General features: G+C 39.7%; 1 protein-coding gene across 2 annotated transcripts in view; it reads right to left on the bottom strand.

Moving 5' to 3' along the window:
- LOC133350657 (netrin receptor UNC5C-like) overlaps positions 1–25861 on the bottom strand; it is a 145363-nt gene that overhangs the window by 59123 nt on the left and 60379 nt on the right. For both annotated transcript variants that reach the window (XM_061565257.1, XM_061565258.1), the window contains exons 2-6: positions 24055–24285; positions 19012–19155; positions 15077–15180; positions 11589–11769; positions 1550–1717 (exon numbers count right to left, since the gene is read on the bottom strand). In XM_061565257.1, coding sequence (XP_061421241.1) covers positions 1550–1717; positions 11589–11769; positions 15077–15180; positions 19012–19155; positions 24055–24285 — 828 coding nt within the window. The remainder of the gene's footprint in view (positions 1–1549; positions 1718–11588; positions 11770–15076; positions 15181–19011; positions 19156–24054; positions 24286–25861) is intronic.

Consider the following 25861-nt stretch of genomic DNA (forward strand, 5'->3'; position numbering starts at 1 on the left):
GTGGCTATGACATGTTAATCATATCGTGAGATCATCTGCGGGCCTTTTACCCTGGGTTCATTTAAACGTGGCTCGTGCTGAAATTTACATTGTGTGCCATAAATATAGCATTATGTATAAATTGATGCATTCGAAAAGAGATGATGAGGGCTGGTGCAAAACGGATATATAATGCACAATTGTTTGCAGTTCATGTGTGTTCATTTCTCAGGGGGTTTCATCTGCAGAAGCCATTGGCAATTCACTGCCGGTTGATTGCCTCATCTCGCTGACGCGAATGTGCACGCTCATCTGCAGCTGAAATATGATGTCAATCTTGCGTAGCCCTAATGTCATTGTGCCACTGTTCCCTTTGGTCATTCCCTCGTGTACTTTGCTCATCACAACTGCCGTACATTTACTTGTTCAGTTCATTTGTTGATGTCCCTTGATGTGCCCAAGGGCGAGATGCTGAAGATGTGCGATTATTAATAGTATTGGTTCAATTATTTATATTAAAATATTAATATTGTTATCATAATTAACACATGAGCTAGTCAGGATGGCTTGGGACGTTCCTTCTGCTACTCTTAAGATCTTTGACAAGTGGCTTAAGTTGGGCTGTTGGTACCCCCGGCACTTTGCACCAAATTGTAAGACTCCTTAAAACATTGTCAGGTGTGAGTTACATAAGTTTCAGCAACGCTTAGTTCCTAAATGCACTGGGTTGTAGAGATATTGAATTTTTTTGTATCTTAACATAAATGTTATTAAAATCAACGTATTCATTCACGTGCTTGACGAGTATCATGCTGATCACTTCGATTGGGCCACCAGAATGTGCTGCTGATGCACATTAGAATCTCCCCTTTTCGCTATTTTATAAAGTGGGAATTTTTCAATAGCGATTTTGTACAAACTACATTGGCTATTGATGTTAATTTGACATTTTACAACGAGAGTTAAACACCTTTAATTTAATATTGTATTTGGAATGTGTGAACGCATACGATTGAGATAGACATTTTCCTGTGAAATAAACCAAAAAATGTAATAATTGTGTTGAAAATACCACCCAGATTAAGCAATGTTACATATGGGCATATGCAGATATTTGTTCATCTGCCTATATAATACGTTCATAAAATGTGATACTGTATGTGTGAAAAGTTGTAACATTTGAAAAAACCACAACATGAATTCATATTTTAAAAAGTATCAGAGAGAGTATTTAACATCCACCATAACAGTCCAACATTCCTTCATGGTTGACAAAATGAGCACAGCTTCGTCATAACTCAACAGTGGTTGTAATATGGATGTAAAGTCCCTGTCAAACGAATGTGAAATATTCACCAATGAAGCTGAGCAGCGCCCTTCACTCGTTTTGACAGGGAGACACTTTGACTTTAGATTTTTGACTATATAGCAAATAGCACATTCTAGCAATTCACCACAAAATATATTTGCATATACGGCCATCAAACAATTAGTTAAATGGGGAGCACGATGTCCCACCAGCCGACTAAACTGTTTTACTTAATCATCATAGCAACTGCCCATATTTTACCAGGACACGCTGATGTGCAGGGCGTGTTCTCTGATGACTGCCCATCACAGAAGGGCCCTCCGTTGAGAGGGGCCGGGTTGGTGCAGGTTCGGATTCTCTTCTGGATGCCGCGGCCACACTTGCTGTTACAGGGCGCCCACTCATTCCACAGGGACCACCCCCCTTCCACTGGCGAGGAAAGTCAAACATGCAGGTTCAATTAACACCATCGACAACTGATGACATTCTAAACGTGCTACGCTTACCGATTGTGTTGAAGGTGTGTTTACAACAACCCTAACTTTTTTCTGTATTTTATTCTTATACTTGTTTAACCAGGACAACCTGACTGAGTCTCAAGACTTTTTTTCAAGAGAGTCCTGCCAAATGTGTTATTGTTGCAGTATGGGACGATATTATTAGGTGTAATCCCAATTGAGCAATTTACACGTAATTTTTCAGTGTTGGGACGTTTTCCGCGTATTGGTTGGCTAGGTATGGTGCAAGAGGAAGTTCTAAATACATACATATACCATTTTACATGTTTTTTAGGAAGGAAACCAGAAAACTTGGAGAAAACCATTCAGAAAAGGTGGAGAACATACAACATATACTTCACATAGATAACTGTCATTTATCTTCACAATTTTTCAGGCTCATTTGTAAAAATTGTTTAATCATTTTCTTTTGTTCGTTTCCATCGGTTATCTTTACTATGTCAGCAGAAAATTTGAAATAATTTATATTTTCTTCATTAACCATGAAATAAATGCTGCATGCTTCAAAGTGGACGTTAAAAATCCCGTCACGTTATTTGAAAATTAGTAGGCCACGAAGAGGGTATCTTCTTTCCAAACTATTATATCTTTCCAATTATATTGTGTTGCTTAGTTTAATGAGCAGGTTGGGGTGCTTTTGAAAAATCAGATTTTATAAGGAAGAGCATTATTCAATCAGTGCATATTCCATGCTACGACATATGAATCATAAACTTGGACAATGACAAATAAAATGGAACAGATTAAAGGTTTTACAAAGAAGCATGTTTATCATCTTCACCAACCAGTACTAGCCAGTTGTATGAAGATTGGTCAAATAACCTCCATGGTGTGTAGAGGCCCTTCTCTGGCCGTGGATTGGCATTGGGCTTCACGTCGGGGAAATTCTGGCTACGGCAAGGAGAGTATAGATGTGTCGTTAAACCTGCCACCACCCGACACAGCCAAAGAGTAAGGTTTGTGAAGTAAACAGAACGTTTACGTGACAAACCTGGCTGTGTCGGGTGGTGGCGAGTTTAATGACACATTTATATATTTACGCAATCTAACACAAAAAAACCTGTATTATGAATATTGGTCACGAAAGCTTACGTGTTAAACTGAGCAAGGAGTGTGTTGGCACGTTGGTGAGCACACTGCGTTTCAACCCAGTGACCTGAGTTCAATTCCCAACCATGGCCAACATCAGTGGGCAGTGATATGTCAACTCGTTCTGGGTACTCCCCATCACCGACCCATGCTAACTAGCGTGGCAACATATGATCATAAAGCCATCGTAACTGACATGGAATAGGGAGGATTTCATCCCGCAGTGCATTTAAAAGAGGCTGTAAATTATTCGTATTATTTGCTGTAGATAGTAAACGTAGCAATGGTGATGTCAACCTATCCCATCAGTATAGAGGGGAATATAGCACCATAACTCAACACAGGCACCCGGTGCAATGAACTGAACATAAACATACGGCATATGCCGACCTTCATTAAGGGCGATAAAAATATAACCTTCGTTTAACAGAAGTTGCCCACGTGTGTGGAATTTTGTGGCATGGATCAATTTTATTGGCGGCTCTGTTTTAAAAAAGAGCCTGCTTTTGCAGGTTGTGTTGTTTTTATTTTCAGGATATAGAGCTACATGGATGGTGGATATGGTAGGTTAAATGGGAGGAGCTTCCTACGTGTGGATGTGATTCATTAAACTTTGTTATAGCCTATACATACCAGGGTCATGCCCAAAACCAGAATATTGAATTATGCAGAATTACAAATGTAAGACGATATTCTTTCTTTCTGATAGCTTGCCAGTGCAACTCATATCTATATTGAGCTGTAAAGGAGTCCAAATGAAAATGCCTAATGGCAATTATAGGTAAATAAAATGGAGTGTTGGTGTAATGCTTAATTATGTAAATGTTTACATGTTCAATGAACTTCATTACATTGACAAAATGTGAATTAAATCAAATAATACCACAAATGAATCAAAATAAGTTGTTAAAAAAGTTATAACAATTTCCGGACGAATCCATACACAGATATTAATTTACTATTTTATTGATATCCATGTAGTCGAACCCTGGTTCAATTTAGGAGCATACAGCTTTGTGAGGCTGGTGTGAATGTAATAGTTACACCTTCTGCCTCGTTGTGACATGCTATATGACTAGCTGTCAAACAAACAGAAAATTAACTCTTTCAAATGTTCACTGTCCTCAAATTAAAGCCTCTTTTTTTGCACAGGATCCACTGAGAAATGTGAACATTGCCTCGATTACCAATGGAAATGCGCAAGTTTTTCTTTCAATGCCATAAAAATATGTTTTTTCATGGGTCATTTTAATGTTATCATTGCAAATTTCAGACAATTCCATTCATCTTCACGCCATTCTCATCTGACAGATACAATCTAAAGTGTGGCACGAATATAAATAACTGCATACACCATTTAGAGCCCTTGTGTACTCACTGTTTCGAGTTTATATGAAAACGACTGATCATAATTGTTGTAGGATGACCTGCGGAAGAGTCCTCATCTACATCGTACGAACGCCACTTGCCATAGTGTCACAGCACACTTCATTATCCAACATCTACCTCCATTACCATTTTTTAAATCGCATTTGATTCACAATGTGACACGTGATGCAATGCATTTGCTGAAGCATTGCAGCATCTCACTCGATGGCAAAAGTCTATTCCTCCTTTGCAATCTGACCCATTTTATCTCTCTTGGAACGCATGTTAAATGGAGATTAAGTAAAACATAAGTAAGAAACCAACCAGAAAATCTACATGTCTGCAAATGGATGCCGCATGGTGTATACCAATTAAACTCATGATCTTAATCAAACACAAATCCCAAGCCTTGTACCAAGGCCCAGTTACATTAACAGAACGCTTAATGTTTCCAGAAAAAAAACTTTGCAGAATGCCTCCATTATCAGTTACACATAACTTTAGAGAACAAGACATTGGTAAAGAATGGTGGAAGGCATTTGAAAGCACCTGTCATGAAATAACCACATTGCCATATGCCTGCTGTAAAATATTGCTGACACGTTTCTTTTCCCAGTTATTTATGATCTTCAGGCTTCGTTGGTGACTGCAGAAAATCTCTGAAAAAGTGAGGAAAGGCCTATCCATCATTCATTAAATAAAGTCCTTGCGAGAGGGGACCAATTGTTCTGAATCCGTGGCTTTAAACTGAGTTCCATGAGCCTAGCATCCTCGATGAAAAGCCACTCATGTGGTTGAAAAGAAGTTACATTTTGAGCAAAGGCACACGACCAGGTTGTTTTGCCAATTATGTTTCAGGATGTAATCGCACGTCTGTCTTGGTGCAATGTAAAATTGATACTGCCACCTCACACGGCTTTAATAAAATACAGATATAACTTGACTTGGCAGATTGGAGAAATATATATAATTTGTATTTCTCTCTTACACCATATAACACATGGTTTCGTTCGTAACATATGATATACTTTGTTAATAATAATGATGCCTGACTATAATAACATTACTATTTTGTTAAAAGGAGCTATGGAAAGTATAACGCTGCTAAGGCACACTAGATTAGATATGTCAAATGCTAAAGAAATAATATGATGGGACTCAGGCCTTTGGTTTGCATAGGAGAGAGGCATAATACTTGTGTTCAAATTTGGATTTTGTCACATTGGTTTATAAAAGAAACAAGCATCCTTAGTGTTTGATGCCTGCATAAACGTTATATTTCAATTCACTTCAACTTCATTTTATGAAGCAGCTTATCATAGGAATTGCCACCTAAAATTACTTTATAAGGTTTTAATAATCCAAGGGTAAGGTTGCAGTACAAAAAAACAATCTATAAACGCACCTACAAGTATCTATAAACGAGTGTAATTTACGGAAGAAAAATGATCAACTCGACAATACAGGTTACAAAATAAACTAGAGCGGAACAGAGATCGTGGATCTGTAATAAATATGACATGGGTAGTCATGCTACAAAAGGAAGGCTAGAGCGAACAGAGGCATCTCAAATTTATACTTCAAAAACATAGAAGTGCCCTCTCTAACAGTTACTGGTAGCAAGTCTCAGAGAAGGGGTGCATTATACCTGAAAGATATTTAAGCATAAGACGAACAAGCAAACCAGAATCAGAGAATATCAGGTGCTGCATTGGAGCATACGGAGTTAGTAGATCGCTGTGGTATGCAGGACCAATGCTGTTAAGGGAAGCAGATTTTGTATGCTACTCTTGACTGGATAGGCAGCCAATGGAGACTAGTTGGGTGTGGTGTGATGCGATCACAGTGCTTACTTCTCATAAGGTTCCTGGCCGCTTTGCTTGGTATCAGCTAACACGCAGAGCTTCACGTGTGAGTGCCTTGAAATGGTTCAAAAGTCTCAAAGGAGTTGAATAAGCCCTCTGATATGGGCCGTATCCCTTAAAGCCAACCAGCCATCTCCAGGAACAGGTATTTCTTATAAATCTCACACATCATAGTAATCCAAAGGCAAATACTCAATACTACATTCCTATGTAAATGGGTAAATCGGCAAAATATTCCGCCTTATGTGAGGGGTTGGTCTCTTCATAAGTAACCAATGTTGACTTGCCCCAACGTGATACTACTTCATGAACCCCAGAAGGATAATGGGTTCAGTCATCCCCTGAATTTTTTTTAAACTTACAAACGTCTTATTCGGAGTAATTTGCTCCACCAACAGTGCCCATACCTGTCAACCGATATGGTTTACCCGTATTTTTGTGAAGGGAAATTGAGTTTTCAGGTCCGTACGGCATACAGCCGTTTCAATAGGGTAAACATAATGTGTTTTGTCTATTTGTTTATGTTTTTCCCTTGTGATGGGACTTTGTAGAATGAACGTTGATATTTATAAGGGCACGGGGTGACCAATACGGTCTCAATTGGTCTGTAATAAGGTAGGCAATTTCGATTTAAAGCTTTCGTGACTGCAGGGATTCATCTTCTTGGTTCTTTCAGTAAAGTCACGTAGAAGGGAAGTAATAAAATAATAAAAATAAAACATAATAAAATAATTCTCACGACGTTTCGGCCACAACGCAAGCAGCCATCCTCAAGTGAAAACCAGGTCTGTCGAGGCGACAGCATCTGAATGAAACAGCACACGAGCTTGGAGCATATATATAAGCTGGGTTGGAAGGGGGGGAAAGAGCGCATTGACAACATAAATTTGCATATCAAGAGGAATTTAGCATATTTATGGGAAATGCAGGTATGTGATTAGTACTACGTATGTCCGTGCATTATGCAGGATTAGCAGCATCAAAGGGAGGGGATATGGGAAATGCAGGTATGTGAATAGTACTACTTATGCCCGTGCATTATGCAGGAATCGCAGCATCAAAGGGAGGGGATAGGGGTAGCATTAATAAAGGGAAGGAGTGTTAATAGTATGTAGCTGCAATAACTAAAACCACCACGCTCTTTCCCCCCCTTCCAACCCAGCTTATATATATGCTCCAAGCTCGTGTGCTGTTTCATCTTGATGCAATGGATTGCCATTTATGGAATGGTGGTGACAATATTTGCGCTGCAACCGCACCTTCAGATGGAACCCATCCATATTTTACCAGGATGGAGTAGGTTGTTTCATTTATATCAGCGCTGCCTTGCATATTATCATCTCGCATCTCGCTGTCTCGCATGCCTGCCACTTTGCATCATGCCAATGGCATGTTCACTGGTGTATAAAGTCGCTATTCGATGCTGCTTAAAAAGCATAACACTTCAAGCGACGCAACTCTAGTTTTACCCAAAACATCTTGGGAAGAATCTCAGCATTAGGTGATTGCATGAAACCTTCCTTCCATTTCTGATCAGAGTGTCGGTTGCTCAACGTGACCCATACAGACTGAACGTTAAAGCCTCCACCAACCTTAGTGCGAGTCTCCACAGGGAGCTGATGCAATGCATTAACGCTGTTGCTGTACAGCAGCATTAGCACTATTTATCCGTTTCGCTGCTAAACAGCCTCAGCATATTTGAGTAGCTCCTCTAACCCACACATACACCTTCCAGATTATCACTAAATGCAAATGTAATCCTCTCATTGGAAAATAAGTAAACACTGTAATTGTGAAAATACAAGTTAAACGGTCTGACCTGACAAATATTGCAATTATGATCATTTCAATTATAGTCGTGTGATTCGTCTAAATTATTCATACAACCAAATAGAAAGCTGTTATTAGAGGAAGTAAGGATGTTATTTTCTTAACACGTTTATTTCACCATCGCAATTACAATTACATCTGCGTATTTGCATGTTTGCATAGATCTAAGCATATGGTGACATATATTTACTCTTGATTATCAATGTTATCTGCAAGATTAAATAATAAAGAGGACAAATTATTATACATTATTGTGCATGGCGATGTGGAAGCAAGAAATTCTTGAGACATTCTAACCTCTGTTTCCTTGATCAAGTTTCACATATATATAGCAGGGCTTAATATTTATCACGTATACATTGCACAGGGTTGATAAATAATCAGCCTAGGGAAGCATTTTAAACAATGAGTTATCCAGACACATTGCAAAAAACTCTGCTATCTCATGCCAAACACCTGTAAAAAAATGCACAAACAATGCACTATTTCACAAGATAGGAGTCTACACATTATACCCAAGCCACGATGCAAATTGAAGTCCCAAGATAACTTGCTTCACGAGTTTTTCCCTACACTGGCATTAGTCATACTCCCACGGAGACGGGTGATGAGAAGTCAAGGAAAGATTGAGCGATGGAACAGGATACAATGCAGGCAATGGAGATAGATGGTGCATTCTGCAGCCATCACGTTCAAATTGGTGGAAAGACATCTACACAGCAAAATCTCTAAAATCAGAAGTTGGTGCTTCAGAATAGGAGTTGAATACTTAATGTAGAAATAGTACCAGAGGGGGGTTATAGCTGTCGAGTTAAAAAAAACGTGAGTAAACTTAATCGTTTTAATCGTTCGTAACGTATCACAAATAATCGGAAAATAATGTGTAAAACAGCCAGCATTATGAGCAACATAGAATAGCACCAAGTATCATAATTAACCCGTTCAGCCACTGTTTGTGGCTGAATTGTCGCTGAACAGGTTAATAGTATAGCCACCACTGCCCGGCTATGGCCTATTCTTGTTAATCATATTTGAGGATAGTCGATGCCTACTGTGAAGCTAACAGCGCGTAGCATTATTATGATTATTATATACTGCAGTATGTATGTATGTTGAACTTCTTTAGCACAATACGGAGGAGCATGATATTAATTCGGGACCATCACTGGATTCAAACAGTGAACCTTTGCAATAAGCGTCGAACACGACAGCTGGGTCGTGTCATTGCAAGGGTGAGAGTTCGAGCAGGATGCAAGGGAAACAAAAGCAGATCATATTGATATGCATTTTGTTTGGCATTTGACATTTAATTAGTTTGTTTAACACTGCCTTTGTCCGTGCTCTGAGTTGTAGGGCTGCTTCAGCCCTACAACTCACAGTGCCGCTAGGCCTTGTGTATCAAAGTAAACAAATTAATGTGGTGTATCTCTGCTCAAACAAACAATAGTGTGCATCCATCTTTGTTAGTGGCCATGAGTGGTAGAAATTCTACATTTACATGGCAGGATTTAATCTCTCGGCATCACGGATTAAATTAAAATCCACTGCTTGGTGAAGGCCATTGTGTAGGTCATGCGGATTATTGGCAATACTGCACGACGTTGGTCAATCTAGGTTCATGAAGTGGGAGACTCAGACCCGTTAACATATCACCTGCCATAGCGCCGCTACTCAAACATTCCTGTGATTGGCAAAATGTAAATACGATTACACATGCATGAGTGGGTGTATTTCCCACGTGAAATTGTATGTATCCATTCAAAAATAAATAATCACTTAAAGCTTTATTTCTGTTGTAATTCTTCATTCTGAATGCACATTGTAAAATATATTAAAAACTAGTTTTGCACTTGTAAGAAATTACAAATAATCTCACTCAACAACTTAGCTTACCAGAGCCCCGAGTTCAGCATTTCCCAAGCTGTTTTAAAAGGAATAAACCGCCAGAATCTTACTGTGTTTATCTTAATTAAATGTTTAGGTGAGTGTAATGCGAGGCCTCTGTTTGTGATTCCTGCCAGGACCCCTTCCTTAACCCCATTTAGGGTGCTCTGCTCGGGACTGCACTCTCATCGGTTGTGCAGATGACTGAGTTATCCACTCTCTGCCTATCTGCTGAATAAGCCTTCAGGGTTGGGCAAAGCTAAATTAAATTCAAAACCAAATTTATGCAATGGATTTTTATATATATATATATAGAGTTACAAGTGATGAGAATCCAGTTTTATCTCAGGTGGAGGCTCGTGAATCAAACCTCGGGATCTCGGCAGTGCTGGCTCACTGCCCTGAAAGATATTAGTCCCCCGAGCCACCTGACTGCTTTGTTTCATGCGATTTTATATCCGACATCGCCAAACAGAAATCCACATGTAAAGCAACAGATAGGCAATGCGGTACACAGTTGTAATCAAATGAGTACCGGCATGTTCACGAGGCACCTACGTTCAGGGTTAATAGGCAGTCAGTAGATGACAGCACAGAGGGTAGGCTGCTTGCTTGTCTGTTTCGATAACTTTAAAAGCGTCAGTGCTACTCTCTTAGGTGTTGTTTGTGGGTAGCATGATTTCCTTCGCGAAGGAATAGCGGTAACATCTGAAAGCAGGACTATCATAAGTCTGGAGGCTCTGCACTAATGATCGTGATGTCCCTTGACCATGAAGGCTCATCTTGTTTTCAAGCCTCTCGATCAGAAAGGCCTTACGTGGGATTAGTTGGCCAATTGTTTAAGGATAATGTTTTCAGAAAACCAGAGTAAACGGAGAAGATCTACAAATACAAGCAGATAACATGACTTATGAACCTACTTGCTCTCCTGCCACATAATAGCACTGCAGATCAGGAGTCTCGTGCCTTATTTCCATGACAGTTTAAATATAGACCTGAGTCATGCTGGGCTGTTCATGGAATGTGTGGTTCCATGGGTTCAGCCTCTTCCTTCAGTCATACATGCCTCCTCCTCCTTCCCCTACACGGCTGGAGGGTAGCAATTGTAGCTTTTTTCAAACAGGATATGACACATGGTACGGTTTGTATTCACTATCTAAAACAGGGCCATATTCTTAGTTAAAAAAAAATGGTGCTCATATTAACCTATGTGAGAGACGCAATTTACAGCGTGTGTCTCTTCCACAATGACCCCATGACATCAGAACCGCTTCCAAAGGCTGCCCAGATAAAAGCGGGTGGTCCCCTTGGCAGAGTAAATTAAATGGCAGAGCACATGGCCCCCGTTAGATCTCACTTGGCTGGGTGAGGCCCGCCTTGGGAATTCAGGCTTGGCCCAGCTGGCCCAGTTTGTGAACCAGACCGGACCTACTATTAAATGGTCATAGATACACCGAGTGCTACGGTCGGCAACCAAAATAACAAGAACAGCCTTTTTTTTTCAAATTCGGTAAAAAAAAAAACACCTCAACATTTCAAGAGCCGCACAATGCATGTGAATACAAGGCAGTGGTGGTCCTTAGTGAACAACATCACAAAGCAGTCCCTTAAACAGCCACATGTGGCTCCGGAGCCCCAGGTTGCTGACCCCGTGACCTAGCGTGACCTTTCTAGAAAAAAAAAAAGAGAGGTTCTTAAATGTCGCGTTAGCGAGGCACGTGCTATGCGTGCGGCACCACCACTTACCGTACACGGTGACAGTAGCGGTGGAGCTCCGGCGCTTGGCCACGAGGTTCTTGGCCACGCACGTGTAGTTGGCGCTGTCTGACAGCCGCGCCTGCTTAATGATCAGATTGTGGTCCGCCGTGATGTGGAAGTTCGAGTCCTCCTCCGGGTCGATGAGCATCTCATTCTTAAGCCATTCAACCTGTGCATAGATCATACAACTCCTTACAGCATCGCATTTCTAAAGTAATTTGGGATCGGTTACGTTTTTCCCTCTGGAAATGTATCATTTCATGTTAAATGGAAACTGCATTCGAAATGCACTTTTCCTTGTCTTAAGATGATCCACTAGAAATAAATTAGGTTTACAAGACTGATAATGGAATACAATGAAGTCATAGTCCATTGTACAAAACAAATAACATTAACAACCTCTTTAGCCACTGCAAGCTGATACGGATCTTTGTGTGTGGCCATTATGACTAATATACGGGGAATGAGGACGCGGTTAGGATATCCGTCATTGGGTTGGAACCTGAGCCCAATGATGTTCATTTTCCTTTATTCTGCAAGAAAAGTAACTCCCCTGCTGAAAATGTTGATTATCTTTGAACAATTCAAAGTGTTATATTTGATCGTCTTTTGAAAAACTGCATGTCGCTGCTGTGGGATTTGAGGTATAATGCACTCGTTGCCTGCAAACCAATTTTTTTTTATTGCGAATCCACAGTAAATGTCCTTTCCACACCTACGCAAAGGGTAGGCAATTCGATCTGCTGCCCATTATTTAACCAGGTGACAGCCCATTTAGATTCATTATCATTTTTGCTAAGCAGACCCAATAAACCAGAAAGCTATCATATTTTTTGTATAATTTAGTTATAATATATATGGATTTGGAACATACTACTGTCAAGAAAAGGCCCACTCTTTCGAGTTTTGCCACAGGGCCTTAAATGCACACTTTACAAAAGGCAGTACTGTACAATCAGGTTAGTCTTTGGAGTAATGATCAGACAGAGCAGGAATTGAATGAAAAACTGTGAGCTCACTCATTGGCAGACATGCTAACCAAAGGGATACCCGGTCATCCAAATCTAATCTAACTATTTGAAATGCCTGATCCATGTACAGAGCTTAGGAAAGCCATATGCGGATAAGGACAAGGATTTAACTGTTTATTTAATGTAGAAAGATTTTGCATAAACTGGCTTTGGCGTGTCCGCTCCACAGCAATCCTTTTATTTATGAAATAATATTTATTACTGTGACCAAATTAATAACTGGAGATATCGCCAGAAAACCTTGGTCTCCAGTACGCTTTCAATTTGACAAAGACAGGGCAATATTACAGAACTCTATGTAGAAAATGAACCCACAATACGAAGATGGTATATCCACCATTTCCCTACAGACATCAAATAAAATTAATTCCACGAATCACTAATTGACTTAAATATGTGAATTTTAGACATATATATGGGAACATAAAACTAATTAGGTTGCAGTGAGGAATAAACAAACAAGGCATTTAAAATATTTGGGCCATATACTGTACAGTATTTATTGTTTTATTTTTAGGGTCAATTTAAATATCCTGTGAAGTGAAAGAATATCTATTTAAAAATCCTAAAAATGTTTTTTTTAATTATGTGCACAAGAGAGAGTCTAGAATTTGTGATAATGTAATCTTGGGAAAAAACATCTCCTACACGTAATAATATTGACACAAACACTCCGTATGTGAATAAACAAAATTCACTACATAGTAAATGCATGAAAGATTAGCTTAAATTGCCTTTAAAATAAGCCCAATGTTAGGTTTCTGTGATAGTTTTATATTATCTGATTCTCAAATAACCTTAATGGGAGTCGAGATTTGTTGAAAAGCAAGTAGAAATGTTTAGCCAACAAGTACTATTATATGTGGGTCACCTATGCCAATGCGTACCACTGTCAGTAGAGGTGTTAAAAGTCAAGGCTTCGTGTCAAAGACAGTGTGCTTCGTTGGCATTTTCAAAGCGGCGCTATGTATTGCAAATAACAAATGCCTTCATCTTCCGAATATGGCCTATGTAGTGTTTTCTCATCAATTTTTAATCAAGAGCCCCCCCCCCTCTATCTATAGTCGTGCAACTCAAGTGTGAAGTACGGCTGCATGATTTACAACGTGCATAGAGCTTTTAATGTGCATTATCTGTGAGAATATGGGGATGGCGATAATTTATTTTAAAGAGTGAATTTACGAGTGAGCAAAGCATGCTGTTTATCATAATTGGATGCAGCATAAAAAAAACGTTACGACTGTAGAAATATTTGGATGGTCATTTTAGTAATAATGTTTACTTATTATTGTTAATTTAGCAAATATGTTCGGTTGCTAAAAGAGATGCTGTAAAATATAAAGCATCCCATGACAAAGCCACACGCACAAGGGCTGAAATGGTAACAACTATAATGTATTGAACTAAACGTCGACATGTAAATGCAATATATGTTGAAAAATATAGCAATATTAATTTACATTTAGGTTTGTTGGAAAATTCCATACCATTTGCATAGTAATATCAAATATGCAATCATTTCCATCCAAAATTAATTAAAATTTCCATGCATCACGTACAATCATGCACTACCGTACTGGCTTGTATTTTAAGGACATTTTTGATGGCATGCACCACCAAAAACTCAATTAATAATTTACAAACAAATATGAACCAATACACGCATTAGCACAAACTATAAACACATATCTGCAGACACACAGACACAGAGAGAAATTATAAAGTACAATTCCACTATAAAACACACAATTCTACAGGGCAAATCACATTTTGCGAGTTGTGTGGAATTTCTTGCAGGCCTTGGAAATGACTGTCTGTTCCGTGTGTGCACAGTGCTTGAAATAGAGGATGCTATAAGTCAGAGTTACCTTCTAATTTCCCACTACAGTCACGGTAACCTGGCGGTCAATGAGTCCCCCTTCTCCACAGATCGCTCTCAGGAAAGCCATATGCTGACGTGAATTAGCAGAACGAATGTGACAGGAATATGAAACCGAGATGCATTTCCTGCTAATGCTAATTCAGTCCAATTTAATCTGGCACTTCAGATAAGTGAAACTAATTACTTGTAGACAGTGCAATGATTTTTTTTTCCTCTGCCATGACCCTGCAATGTGTCAGATTGGAAAAAAAAGTATTGTTTTAAATCTTTAACTGTATTTAAGCACATTGCACATTCACACAGAGTAGCGGAGAGCTTGTCATGTTTGCACAGTTATTAAATTTGAAGATGGCTCGTTCGCATGCATAAGGCAGAGGATATTGCACGTTAACGGTTGTTCGTAATTATTTTACACTAAGCAATAGGCCATATTACAGTAAGCGCTGTGCTTACAGAATCTTTACAATCACCACCAAACCTACGGGAATCTGCCAGCACAATTATGCTGCAATCTGCTCATGGGTGGGTGCAATGCTTAACCCCGAAAGCAAGTGTGTCGTCACCTCGGCAGGAGGGACCGCATCAGGAGGACGACAATGCAGTTGAATCTTTTGCCCTTGGGGCTCTTCCTTCCCCTGCGGCTCCATCTCAAAGTTCTTGTGCAGATCTACGTCGCACAGCAATGCACAACATTGAAAACAAGTGTTGACGCTCTATTTCAGTTGCGCTTTAGCGCTATTCGCCTCCAGTTATCTGAATGTGGAGAAGTAACGAAATTTAAGATTATGTGGCTGTGTGTCTGATTTGTTTTCTTCTTCTTCATATAAATGGTTCACGTAGTGAGACCTAGTGGAAGATTATATTTGTCTAACAATAATGTTGCTATGGAATATTTGAGTTCACTAAAAATGTTTGATTCATATTGGAAAAATTCGGATAATTAATTATACATTACATTTGCATGACAAGCAATGAGGTTACAGAGGCCCTAGAATAGTAATGTGCATTTCCATAACTAGCTCAGTACCAACACCACATTGTGGTGCTGCTCTTTTGAGCATGAACACACTTAACACCTTTTTACTTAGTTGCCTTTAATAAAAAAAAAACATTAACACAACAACTTAGGTGATTTAGAACACTACCAGTTGAATCAACGAATGCGGTCGTCAACTATTTTATATGTAAATGAATCTACTGAATAAAATAAATACAAAAAAATCTGTGCAATGGATGTTAAACAGATATTCTTGAGGGTATTTAGTCGGCATTTGATGTCGTTTTTCTGGGATGTCGTAAGTTTACCTTACATTTGTCCTCGAATGTATGTTGAATTTTATTCAAAGATACATAAGAAACATACGTTTATATATGGTAATTTGGAGAGCATCAGTGATTGTACAATGCAACTATATTTATAAACACTGAGGAATTTAATTCAGTTATTGTTGTAAGGTATGTGTGTGTAAGTTTTCTATAACATTTAGACTGAGCTGTTTGGCTATATTTGCTTTTGGGGATAAAGTAAACAAATAATAATTGTGGGATCTGTTTACAAATGCAAAATTCTTGCAAACATTTTCATATCCTAAATGTATATACATTGTAGATCCTTATTTTTAAACAATGAAACATATATAATTGCTTAGTTAGGTTTGCAACTAACTGTTGTTATTGAGGATGTTCTCGACATCTGTAATAATCAATGGATTCAAATTCACACACTTTTGACTCAATTAGCTGTTCTTGATGAATTAATAAATATAAAAATGTATGGAGCTTAACAAGCGTTTCCCTTGACCACACTGGTCAAAGTTAGAACAATATCCTGGTCAGCAGGCCATCACAAGGCACCATTTGTTGCAAAGAGGGAGAAGACTAAGACTTGACGGGTCCAGTCTTCTCATATCGGGGTGGTGACACGGCCGAGAGGCCGTGGGTTTTCCGTTTGTTGCATATGTTCACGGTTCAAACCTCACGGCTGCCCTGGTTAGTACTGCGTGTGGTTTTAACCGTCCAAATTTTCACCATCTGTTTCAAATATCCGTGACATTATTCTAAAAAGAGTAGGCCATGTGTGCCGGCATCATGATTCAAATTTGGAAACATTTATTGGAAATGAATCGAATGGGAAAATACATCACATCATCGCTCCATACTGGAAATCCTAGCAGGACCCTCCTGAAAAAGGCATGAGACTAAGTAAGGCCTGTATGGACACATAAATAATGATTATTACATATTGTTATGCCAGTCTTAAACTGAAAAGAGATATTCGTTTGATTTGGTATGTAAATATTTCTAGCACAGGTAAATCTTTTGCACATATTTAGGCCAGAATGGTGTGGTCCGCACTACTATGTGTTGATTTTTGTTTACCGGATGCTGATCTTGACATATTGCACTGGGTATTAATTGAAGATTGAGTCAACCTAGGGATAGTGTTGTGCAGAATCAGATACCAATTACCACTGGTGTGTGTGGCCAGGGATCATTGGACAGTGTGCTAACCACCACAGCACCATTATTCACATCAATACAGAGTAAAGGTACACATTTATCAATTTGGGAATGTCAATAAAGATTATGTGTAATTTGAATTAGACTGCTCTTCTTTGCATATGAGACTCTGGCAATGTTTTATCAGATGTGGCTGCTGTGGCTGCACCACAATGGCACGTCCCACCTTGGGCCACTGCAAGGCAGCCCTTTCTATGCCTGAGGTCATCTAGGTGTTAACACCCGTCAGTTAGAGGGCCTGCGTCGTGTTTGCAAAGTATTCCCATTTCTAGCAGTTAAATCACAGCCGTTTGGTGCATTGTTTGGGAAGTGAGGCACGTGTTATAAAATATAGAGTGGTACCCCCCACGATATGCTGTTTGGATATAAAAAATGCATGACAAAGCATGCGGATAATATTAAGCACGTTTAAGCCGACGTGGTCACACACAGAGATGCCGCATTTTACGTGACAAAAAATGCATTTAAAACAACTAAATTGCTTGGTAGTTAGAAATTACAATAATCTATTATATAAGTGATTTTACAAGTCAGTATATTAATTCTAAAACCAAATTATTCCACGAAAGAGTACTGCATATTCATGGTACATTTGCATTTCTCTGCAGAATCTATGAATGCATAATTGGCAAATATTTTCCATGTGCTTTATTATGATTAGTTTTAAGAACTCAACCAAGTTATGTTTATTTTGCACTGGAACAATTAAAATCAGATGCAAACTGTAGGTGTGATGATATATTCGCATTCAAGTGCAGTTTCTTAAAAGTAACATTTTAAAGAAAATGAAATATACATGCAATCAATAATACAGAAGGTATGACATTTTAAATGTCAAATAACCTACTTGAAATGAAGCATGCTATGTATTCACTATGTGCATATGACGTGCTTGTATTACATTCCTAAATATTCATTTATGTTGTGTATAGTATATTTGCATGTATTCAAAGTAAACACCTGCAATTTATAAAACACAATTACTGACAAAAATATGAATAGCCAATTATCATATTTAAATGATAATGAATTCTTGTTGACACTAATGAAATGAATCCAAGCCTTTAAAGGTAATATACCCTATGGAGAAATTTCTTGCGTAATTGTGAATATGCATTCCTTGATGAAAATGACCCATTTCAAATAAAGCACAATTTTCTTTAATGGTTATTTTTGCTTAATTGGTTTAATTCAGTATAGTTAGGATGTTTATCATATATATATTAAATTGTGCACATTTCATGAATGCTCTTTAAACACCCTTAATTTAAATATGGATAGTGTTCATCTGAAATTAATGTATTAAACTGCATTCTAATATGGGTTTTATGCCCCAATATACTGTATTTGGTTAGCTCATGAGGTCAATGCCATTCATAGCACGAAGCCAGAAATGTGTTGAAAGGTTCAATTCCCAGACGTTATCAGTGGCAAAACTATTTTAAAGGGCAGTTATGCCAATCTCCCGCATATTTTGATATTTGTTTGTGCTCTTAATAATAATTTTTACAGCTTGGCTGCAGCTAAAACAAAGTCAAGGTGCTTCCCTGCTCAAATGAACATTGGATTATGCTCATCTCCATTGGTGGCCCGAAGCCAGGGGTACAGCAATTCACATTCATAAGGCATGGCAGGCGGTTTATTCATAAGATCACCATGTGAAACTTCCCACAAAACGGTGCTTAATTTATAGACCTGGAGCATTGTTGGGCCGTGTCAACCCCCTGACTGGGATGTGAAGTCTTGCTTCAGGGTTAGGAGCCAGATTCTATACAGTGAGGCAAACAAGTATGTTGTTTGAAGTAAAATAGACAAACATAACATCACTTTGGAGTGTTCCTCTGTGTGACCGTTGATCAATAAGGATTTTCAGAGGGGGAAATACTGAATGTACTTGTGGATTCTGATGCCATAACTGAGAAAAAACGTAGAAATAAATGTAAACACGAGAATGGGCAAAAGAGGGGTTTTCACGAACATGCTATGCGGACGTAAGCCTTGCGGCTCTTGCTAGTGCCGGCAGCGCTCCAGGCGACGCACTGACACCAATAAGGCTCCGGCCCGTAGTACACCTCCACCTGCTGCCGGGACACGTCCGTCTGAACCTCCCGCACCGATCGTCCTGCGCACACACACACACATGCACACATATCTTACATGCTTCACCTGCCAATACAGTTTGCACAGATTATGCAATCTTCTGCTGCTGTTACGTAACTTCTTGGACCAGGGGGACCCTGCCATTGCTGTGTCGCACTCTCCCAGTAACTTGCTGGGGCTGTATCGTGGTGCTGCGAGTTGGTGTTTTGTGCAGATGGGTGATGATGATCGGTTGGTGGAGATGGGTGGTATCAGCACAGTGGAAAGCGGTAGCAGAGCGGATAGCTCACTGCGCTACCAACCTGACCACCCGAGTTCGATTTCCGCTCATGGACAACACCAGTGACGATTATTTGAACCGGTCCTGGGCCTCCCCTACGTCGACTCAGCCTCAATTGAGTACCGAGTGCGATGTGTAAAAAATTAACCCGTAAAAACAAAGTTTTTCACTATAAATCCTTTACATGCGTGGCGGCTAGAGTCCTCTCGTCCTCTGGCTTGAGATGGCTGCCACCTATGGGTCAGATGATTGCCTGCCACCATTAAGCAATTGGTAATTAAATATAATGTATTTTTTTCCTAAAAAGTGTTGTCACGCACAACGAGTCTGTGTGCAAAATGTCAGCTCGATTGGATCACGGGAAGTGGGTTAAAAAACTATCGAAAGATTTGCACGGTCATAAGCGCGCAAGCAAGCAAGTGAACTTAATATAAAGGATTAAAAAACATTTCCACGAGGTAGGCAAAGGCAGCCTGAGGTGGTGCTGGCCACGCACCCCCCTCATGTGCTGTACTGGCCTTCATAGGTGCTGCTCTATAACAGCACTTACCTCCAACAGTCTTCTTCTTGGTTCTTTCGGTAAAGTCACGTAGAAGGGAAGTAATAAAATAATAAAAATAAAACATTATAAAATAATTAAAATAAAATAATTCTCACGACGTTTCGGCTACAACGCAAGCAGCCGTCTTCACCTTCTACGTGACTTTACCGAAAGAACCAAGAAGATGAATCCCTGCAGTCACGAAAGCTTTAAATCAAAACCCCAACAGTCTGTTAGGCTATACTGGGGAATCTTTGTCTTTGGAGGAGTGGGGGGGGGGGGGGTGATATCTCCTAGCTTATAAGTACTAATTACATTTCTATACAATGCAAATGTAATCCATTAGCTAAGTTCCCAAGTGCTGGACAATGGAAGGTTCATAGTTTGAGCATATGGATCACCACTTTGAATAATAATAATTATTTCCATAATATAATCTTTATGTTTCTTGCCATGGCAATTGTTAAAAATGGTCAATGATTCATCAGTTGAAACTGGTGTACCACTGTCAGTTCAGTTGCTTCATTTTTATTTGAGTAGGAAAATATATTGAGATGTCAGAATGGCTCAGGAGAATAATGATATACTCGTGTAACAGTGTTTATCCTTACATTGTAAGGATTTTGAGCTTAAAGTCTGGAATGAAGTGAGGCTCTCGTGGTTAGTGAGTTTTATGGTCCAAGTACAGCCATCGGTGATAAAAAAAAAGTCCATAATTTGATTTTCTATTTAATTTGGTGAAGCTCAGTTCCGAAGGATGTGTCTGCGCAATTGAAAGAGTGCAGTGCAGTGGTTGTGGTGAAGAACATTAGTCAAAGGCCACTAATGTCAGTTCTGGGGTCAATCTCCCAAAAACGTGTGGCTTCGCTCTCTGTAGAGGAGGTCGGAAAGGATTAATGAAACACCCTTCCTTCTTTGCCTAACTCCAGGAAGCACGGTTGGGTATAATTCGTAAAATATGCAAGAATAATAATACAAAAAAATGGAATACAGTTAAGGCACGGTCATTCAAACTAATTGGGATGGGACTCTCATGCTCGCAATACGCCCCCAAAATTATGGTGATGCAATATTTGAATAAATATAAGGAACCTGTGGTATTGGAGTAGAATGCCCACAACATGCATATGTATTTTGGAGCACTTGGAACCTAAAGGTCTAAAGTGACTTAAAGCCCATTGCATAGCCAACACCTGCCACTTGAGATCTGAATTAGCAGCGCTGTCATTTCTTAATTGAGTATTTCACAAACATGATACCTTGTTGTGCTAATTGACAGTGGAAGTGCCTCTGTGTTCGGGTTTCCATTTCAAATTCGACTTGAGCACTAGGACATTAACTAGCTGGTGGTAAATTAAGTGTGAGTACAGACTGCGTATTTACATGCAAATAAACATTGCTTATTGTTCAAATCATAAACACTCTTATCTACCCTGGTCGTGCTGTTGGTAAAGAACTCAGCTCACAATTGGAAGGTCATAAGTTCAAATCCAATGCAGGGGCTGGCTCGGCCCATCCGTTGGGGGTGAATTAAACGGGGTATTCCTTTGTTGAAAGCTACGAATGAGCACCCTGTGCAGAGTGTCTAGGTCCACAATGGAAACAAATTTTTACCAGATTGCTTGTTTGAGCATCGACAATTTGACTTTTGAAATACTGATAAAAAGGATTTTTCGGTCTGTGTGTTAGCACCATATCCATTCTGCATAATTGCACATACAATTGTTAACGTTTAGTGTCCTAAATGCTTGGATAGTTAAATGGTTTTCATCTGATGGAATAAGTCAGGGCCTAACTTCAGCAGAGCAGTTGACAACGACCATGGCATTAAACACACCTGGTGCATTATATAAAGGAAAATATTGTGGATACTCACGCTCACAGCTTTGATTTATCAGAATGGGAAAGAAAAGGGAATTGTAATGTACATCCTGCCAAAAATGTACGTGCAAGTGCTAATTATTTACTACGTAAATTATATGTCAGGGGCAATGACCTGAAAGTATTTACAGCCGAGCATTTACACCATAAAATACAACTGAGAAGCCTTTAGAACATAAAGTGTTGATTACTTCACGCAATATCACATTACAATACTCCATGTCACACACTTATTTTTTGCATTATCATTACAGGTGATATGGTGAGCTCAAACATGCAATTATGAGTACGATGTGTGCCCAGCAAATATAAGATCAATCCTTGTGTATGGTCCATGAGATTCTGATTGCTCCAGTGTAGTGAGATGGCTCAGAAAGTTTAAGAGGAGACATAAATTGATCGATGATGACGCCATGGTTTGGGTAAACCTCCGAGGCAGTGAATTTGAAACAACTGCTCAGATCGATGGGATTGTTTTGAAAGATCAGTGAATCAAGTTAGCAGAGATGTACATGAAGGTTGTAATTTCGTATGGAAGTGTTTTGATGAAATATAAGGTCCTTCCCAAATATTTGCATAATGGATGTTCAAAGTATCATCTGTCATTGTCACTATTATCAGCTGCCAGGAAAGAAATATACCACAAAGATAAAATATTAACTATCATTATGCACATGCAAATGATTGATTGTACAATTTGTAAAAGATGTGTGGCACACATATCAACATTTCTCAATGTTTAAATATGCAAAGACTATTGGTGATCTCTGTTAGAAGCTCTGAATCATTGTTGAAAATTCTCGATTCCTATCGTGGATCCAATCTCTCCCGAGTCTGATCATACTAAAATGCAAACTATACACAAATACAATATAGCAATTCATTTAAAACCTCTGTCATCCAGTTATAAAACATTTGATAACCCTGATAGAATATGCAATTCCATGAAGTGCTTAGATTCAATTCATTCAACCTATGTTACATATTCACTACACCAATATATTATTAATAAGCACATTATTTAATCAATGACTTAAAGAATTCGTCCGGAAGCCAGAATTTTACATCGCTTCCAATTACCATTTGCTGCGGAATATTTTAGACTGCATTACACATTCTGATGTAGAGAGATGATAATTTGAAGGATTAACTATTTCATATGTACCCCGAAACGAATACTTTCATTTACATGCACTTGCACCGCAAATGACGAAAAAAAGTAAAAGTGTCTCTCAGTTAATATGCGGTGGTACTCAGCTCTGTTGACGACCTTTAGTCAGCGGTGAGAATCTCACATTCCTATGAAAGAGGCTCCCCACAACACAACCTCTCCTGGCTTCTCAGTGAGTGTTACTAATGTCATCAAATCCAGAAAGAAGATGCGCTGAGTTGACTCCCATCCAAAATTTGAAATTGCAATCTTCTGATTGTGAGTTAAGTGCTTTGCAAACACGCATATGGCCAACAATGCCTCTCTTCATAATACAGGTTTTTTTGGGTTAGATCACGTAAATATATAAATGTGTCGTTAAAACCCGCCACCACCCGACACAGCCAACTAGTAAGGTTTGTCACGTAAACAGAACGTGCCAATTCGTCACTGGTACAGCACACCGGTGTGTTGGAGAGCCAAGCCACAACATTTACAATCTGAGTACGACGTTTCGCCAGTAATTACAAATAGCTTCATCAGGCGACAGCCAGATTTGTGGAGAAGTCCTCCTGTTTCTTTCCTTATATAGAGGCGTAGATGTCGTGACTACGCTTCTGCGCTCTTGCACAAAGTGGGGGGGGGGGGGGGGGGGGGGGGGCGCAGAACTGTGGTCACCACATATCCGCCTATTATGGATGATATTGGCCGTGAAAGCCTACGTGTTAAAATGCCTCTCTCGTACAAAAATACCCATTTGAGCCACAACCACATCTGACATTGCTCAGGTGATGTCTGCAGCTTGTTTTCTCTACTTCCCCTCAATTTACACTGGAGCACTGAACATTTTGATTCTACCAAAAAAAGATATGAACTTTTGATTTGTGCCATTCTCCCCACATTCATGAGTCAGTTAAATTGATTCAGAAACGGCCCCAAAGCAATCTATACCAGCACACGCATGTGGTCAAATCAACTTCTACATTTCACCTCGGCTATCTTTACAAGAAAGATATCGTTCAGCTTCATAAAGTGACTGAGAAGAGATAGTCCACAAATGGAGTCCTACCTGTCCCTTGATCCGTGCGCTGTTGAACGTGATGTGCCTGCTGGGACACCCACTCAGCGTTGCACTTGAAGTAGATCTGGGTGGCGGGCGAGGCGGCACAGCTCATGGTGACCGGCTTGTTGCGCACGATGTAGGCGTCCTCCAACTCCTGGAGGAAGTGGGGCAGGGGCTCCGCCAGAGCCGAGGGCCGAGAGGCATCCGATGCCGGACCAGTCCCTCCTGCAGCACCCTCTGGACACAGACGTGCAGACAAGACAACCCACCATGGAAAATGTTCAGACTGTTGGAGCGAGTGCCGTGAACATGTGAATATGACGGCCGACATAGCACACGACAAGGTTGTTTGGCAAGCACTATTCTAGGCCACCTTTGTCTCCCAAGTGCGATGTTTACACACACACACGCACACACATGCACACACACCAGGTACTTAATTGAGGCTGAAACAAGCTTGGAAAGGCCCAGACTGGTTCCAATATATTCGCAACTATTATTGGCCGTGACCTGGAATCGAACATGGGTCACCAGGTTCGTAGCACAGTGTGCAAACCACATAATTACTGCTCCCCATATACGCAGCCAGATACACACACATGAGAGTGTAAACACACACGTGTGCTATGTACGTTGAACTTTTTTCGCACCGTACGTCGTCAACCGTGCTAATTGGAGGTACGGGGGGGGGGGATGGACAACAAAGTAACCTCAAAAACAATTCTAAAGAAACGAGTTTTCAATCTAGATTATTTAAAAGTGCATAGCTCCGGTGGCTTGCAAATATCGGAAGGAAGAGCGTTCCAGACGCCCTCAGAAGTGCATCTGAAAGTGTGCAATGCAGTGACCATCTTCGTTCGATGGCCAGCCAAAAGCTGCTGCGTGATGCTTTTATGCTCGTTGCCAATCCCCAACAAAACTTCCCCCATAGCAACAACGGCTGTTAGTAAGAACTTTACGGCTAGAATAGCACATCAGGAGGTGGTGTAGGTGGTTAAGCACAATTTTACACCTTTGCAATATAGTACATCACGCAATTTACTAGACATGTAACCATTAAACTATTCAGCAATTAAAATCTATTCTTATGCATGTGTTGCGTGCATTTTTATCGCGTGTATAAGAAGTGAATATTATTAATTATGTAAATGTTATGTCAATCTTAGTATAATACTATTGGACAAAAAGGAGATAACACAAACAAGCAGAACATATGAACATGACGATACCAACCAGACAGTACAAGCCACACAAACAATATATAAGTTTGAATTGTGATCACACATCATGATAATTCCCAAAATTGCATTGGAATAGAGCTGTGTAATACATCTATCAGGTACTCGTTGAAAGTGGAGTTAACCTACGCGAGAGACAATAAAAAGTGTCGAGTTTTTGATTTGCAGGTGCTCTGGTTTGGTGCAGCTGATGGTAAGGGCACTCCTTTTATTGGCAAATGCCATGTTCAGCAGAATAATAAACATCTCAGAATGAGCAGCAATTGCCAGGACATAACCATACATATTATAGTTGACCCGAGTTCGATTCTCGCTCAGGGCCAACATCAGTGACGATTATCTGAAACGATTCTGGGCATCCCCTAGGTTGACTCAGCCTCAAATGAGTACCTGGTGCGATGTGTAAACATCACCACTAGGAAGACAAAGGCTACCGGGCGAGGTAGTTGGCCACTCAACCCCTCTTAGGTGCTCACTAACAGCACTTGCCCCAACAGTCTGTTAAGGCTATACAGGGGATCTTTGTCTTTCTATATGCCTCTCCATATAAACAGGAAACCTTAATGCCAACAATG

Source organism: Lethenteron reissneri, chromosome 34 (genome assembly GCF_015708825.2).
Source record: "Lethenteron reissneri isolate LAM-NWPU_2019-01 chromosome 34, ASM1570882v1, whole genome shotgun sequence".
Lineage (NCBI taxonomy): Eukaryota > Metazoa > Chordata > Hyperoartia > Petromyzontiformes > Petromyzontidae > Lethenteron > Lethenteron reissneri.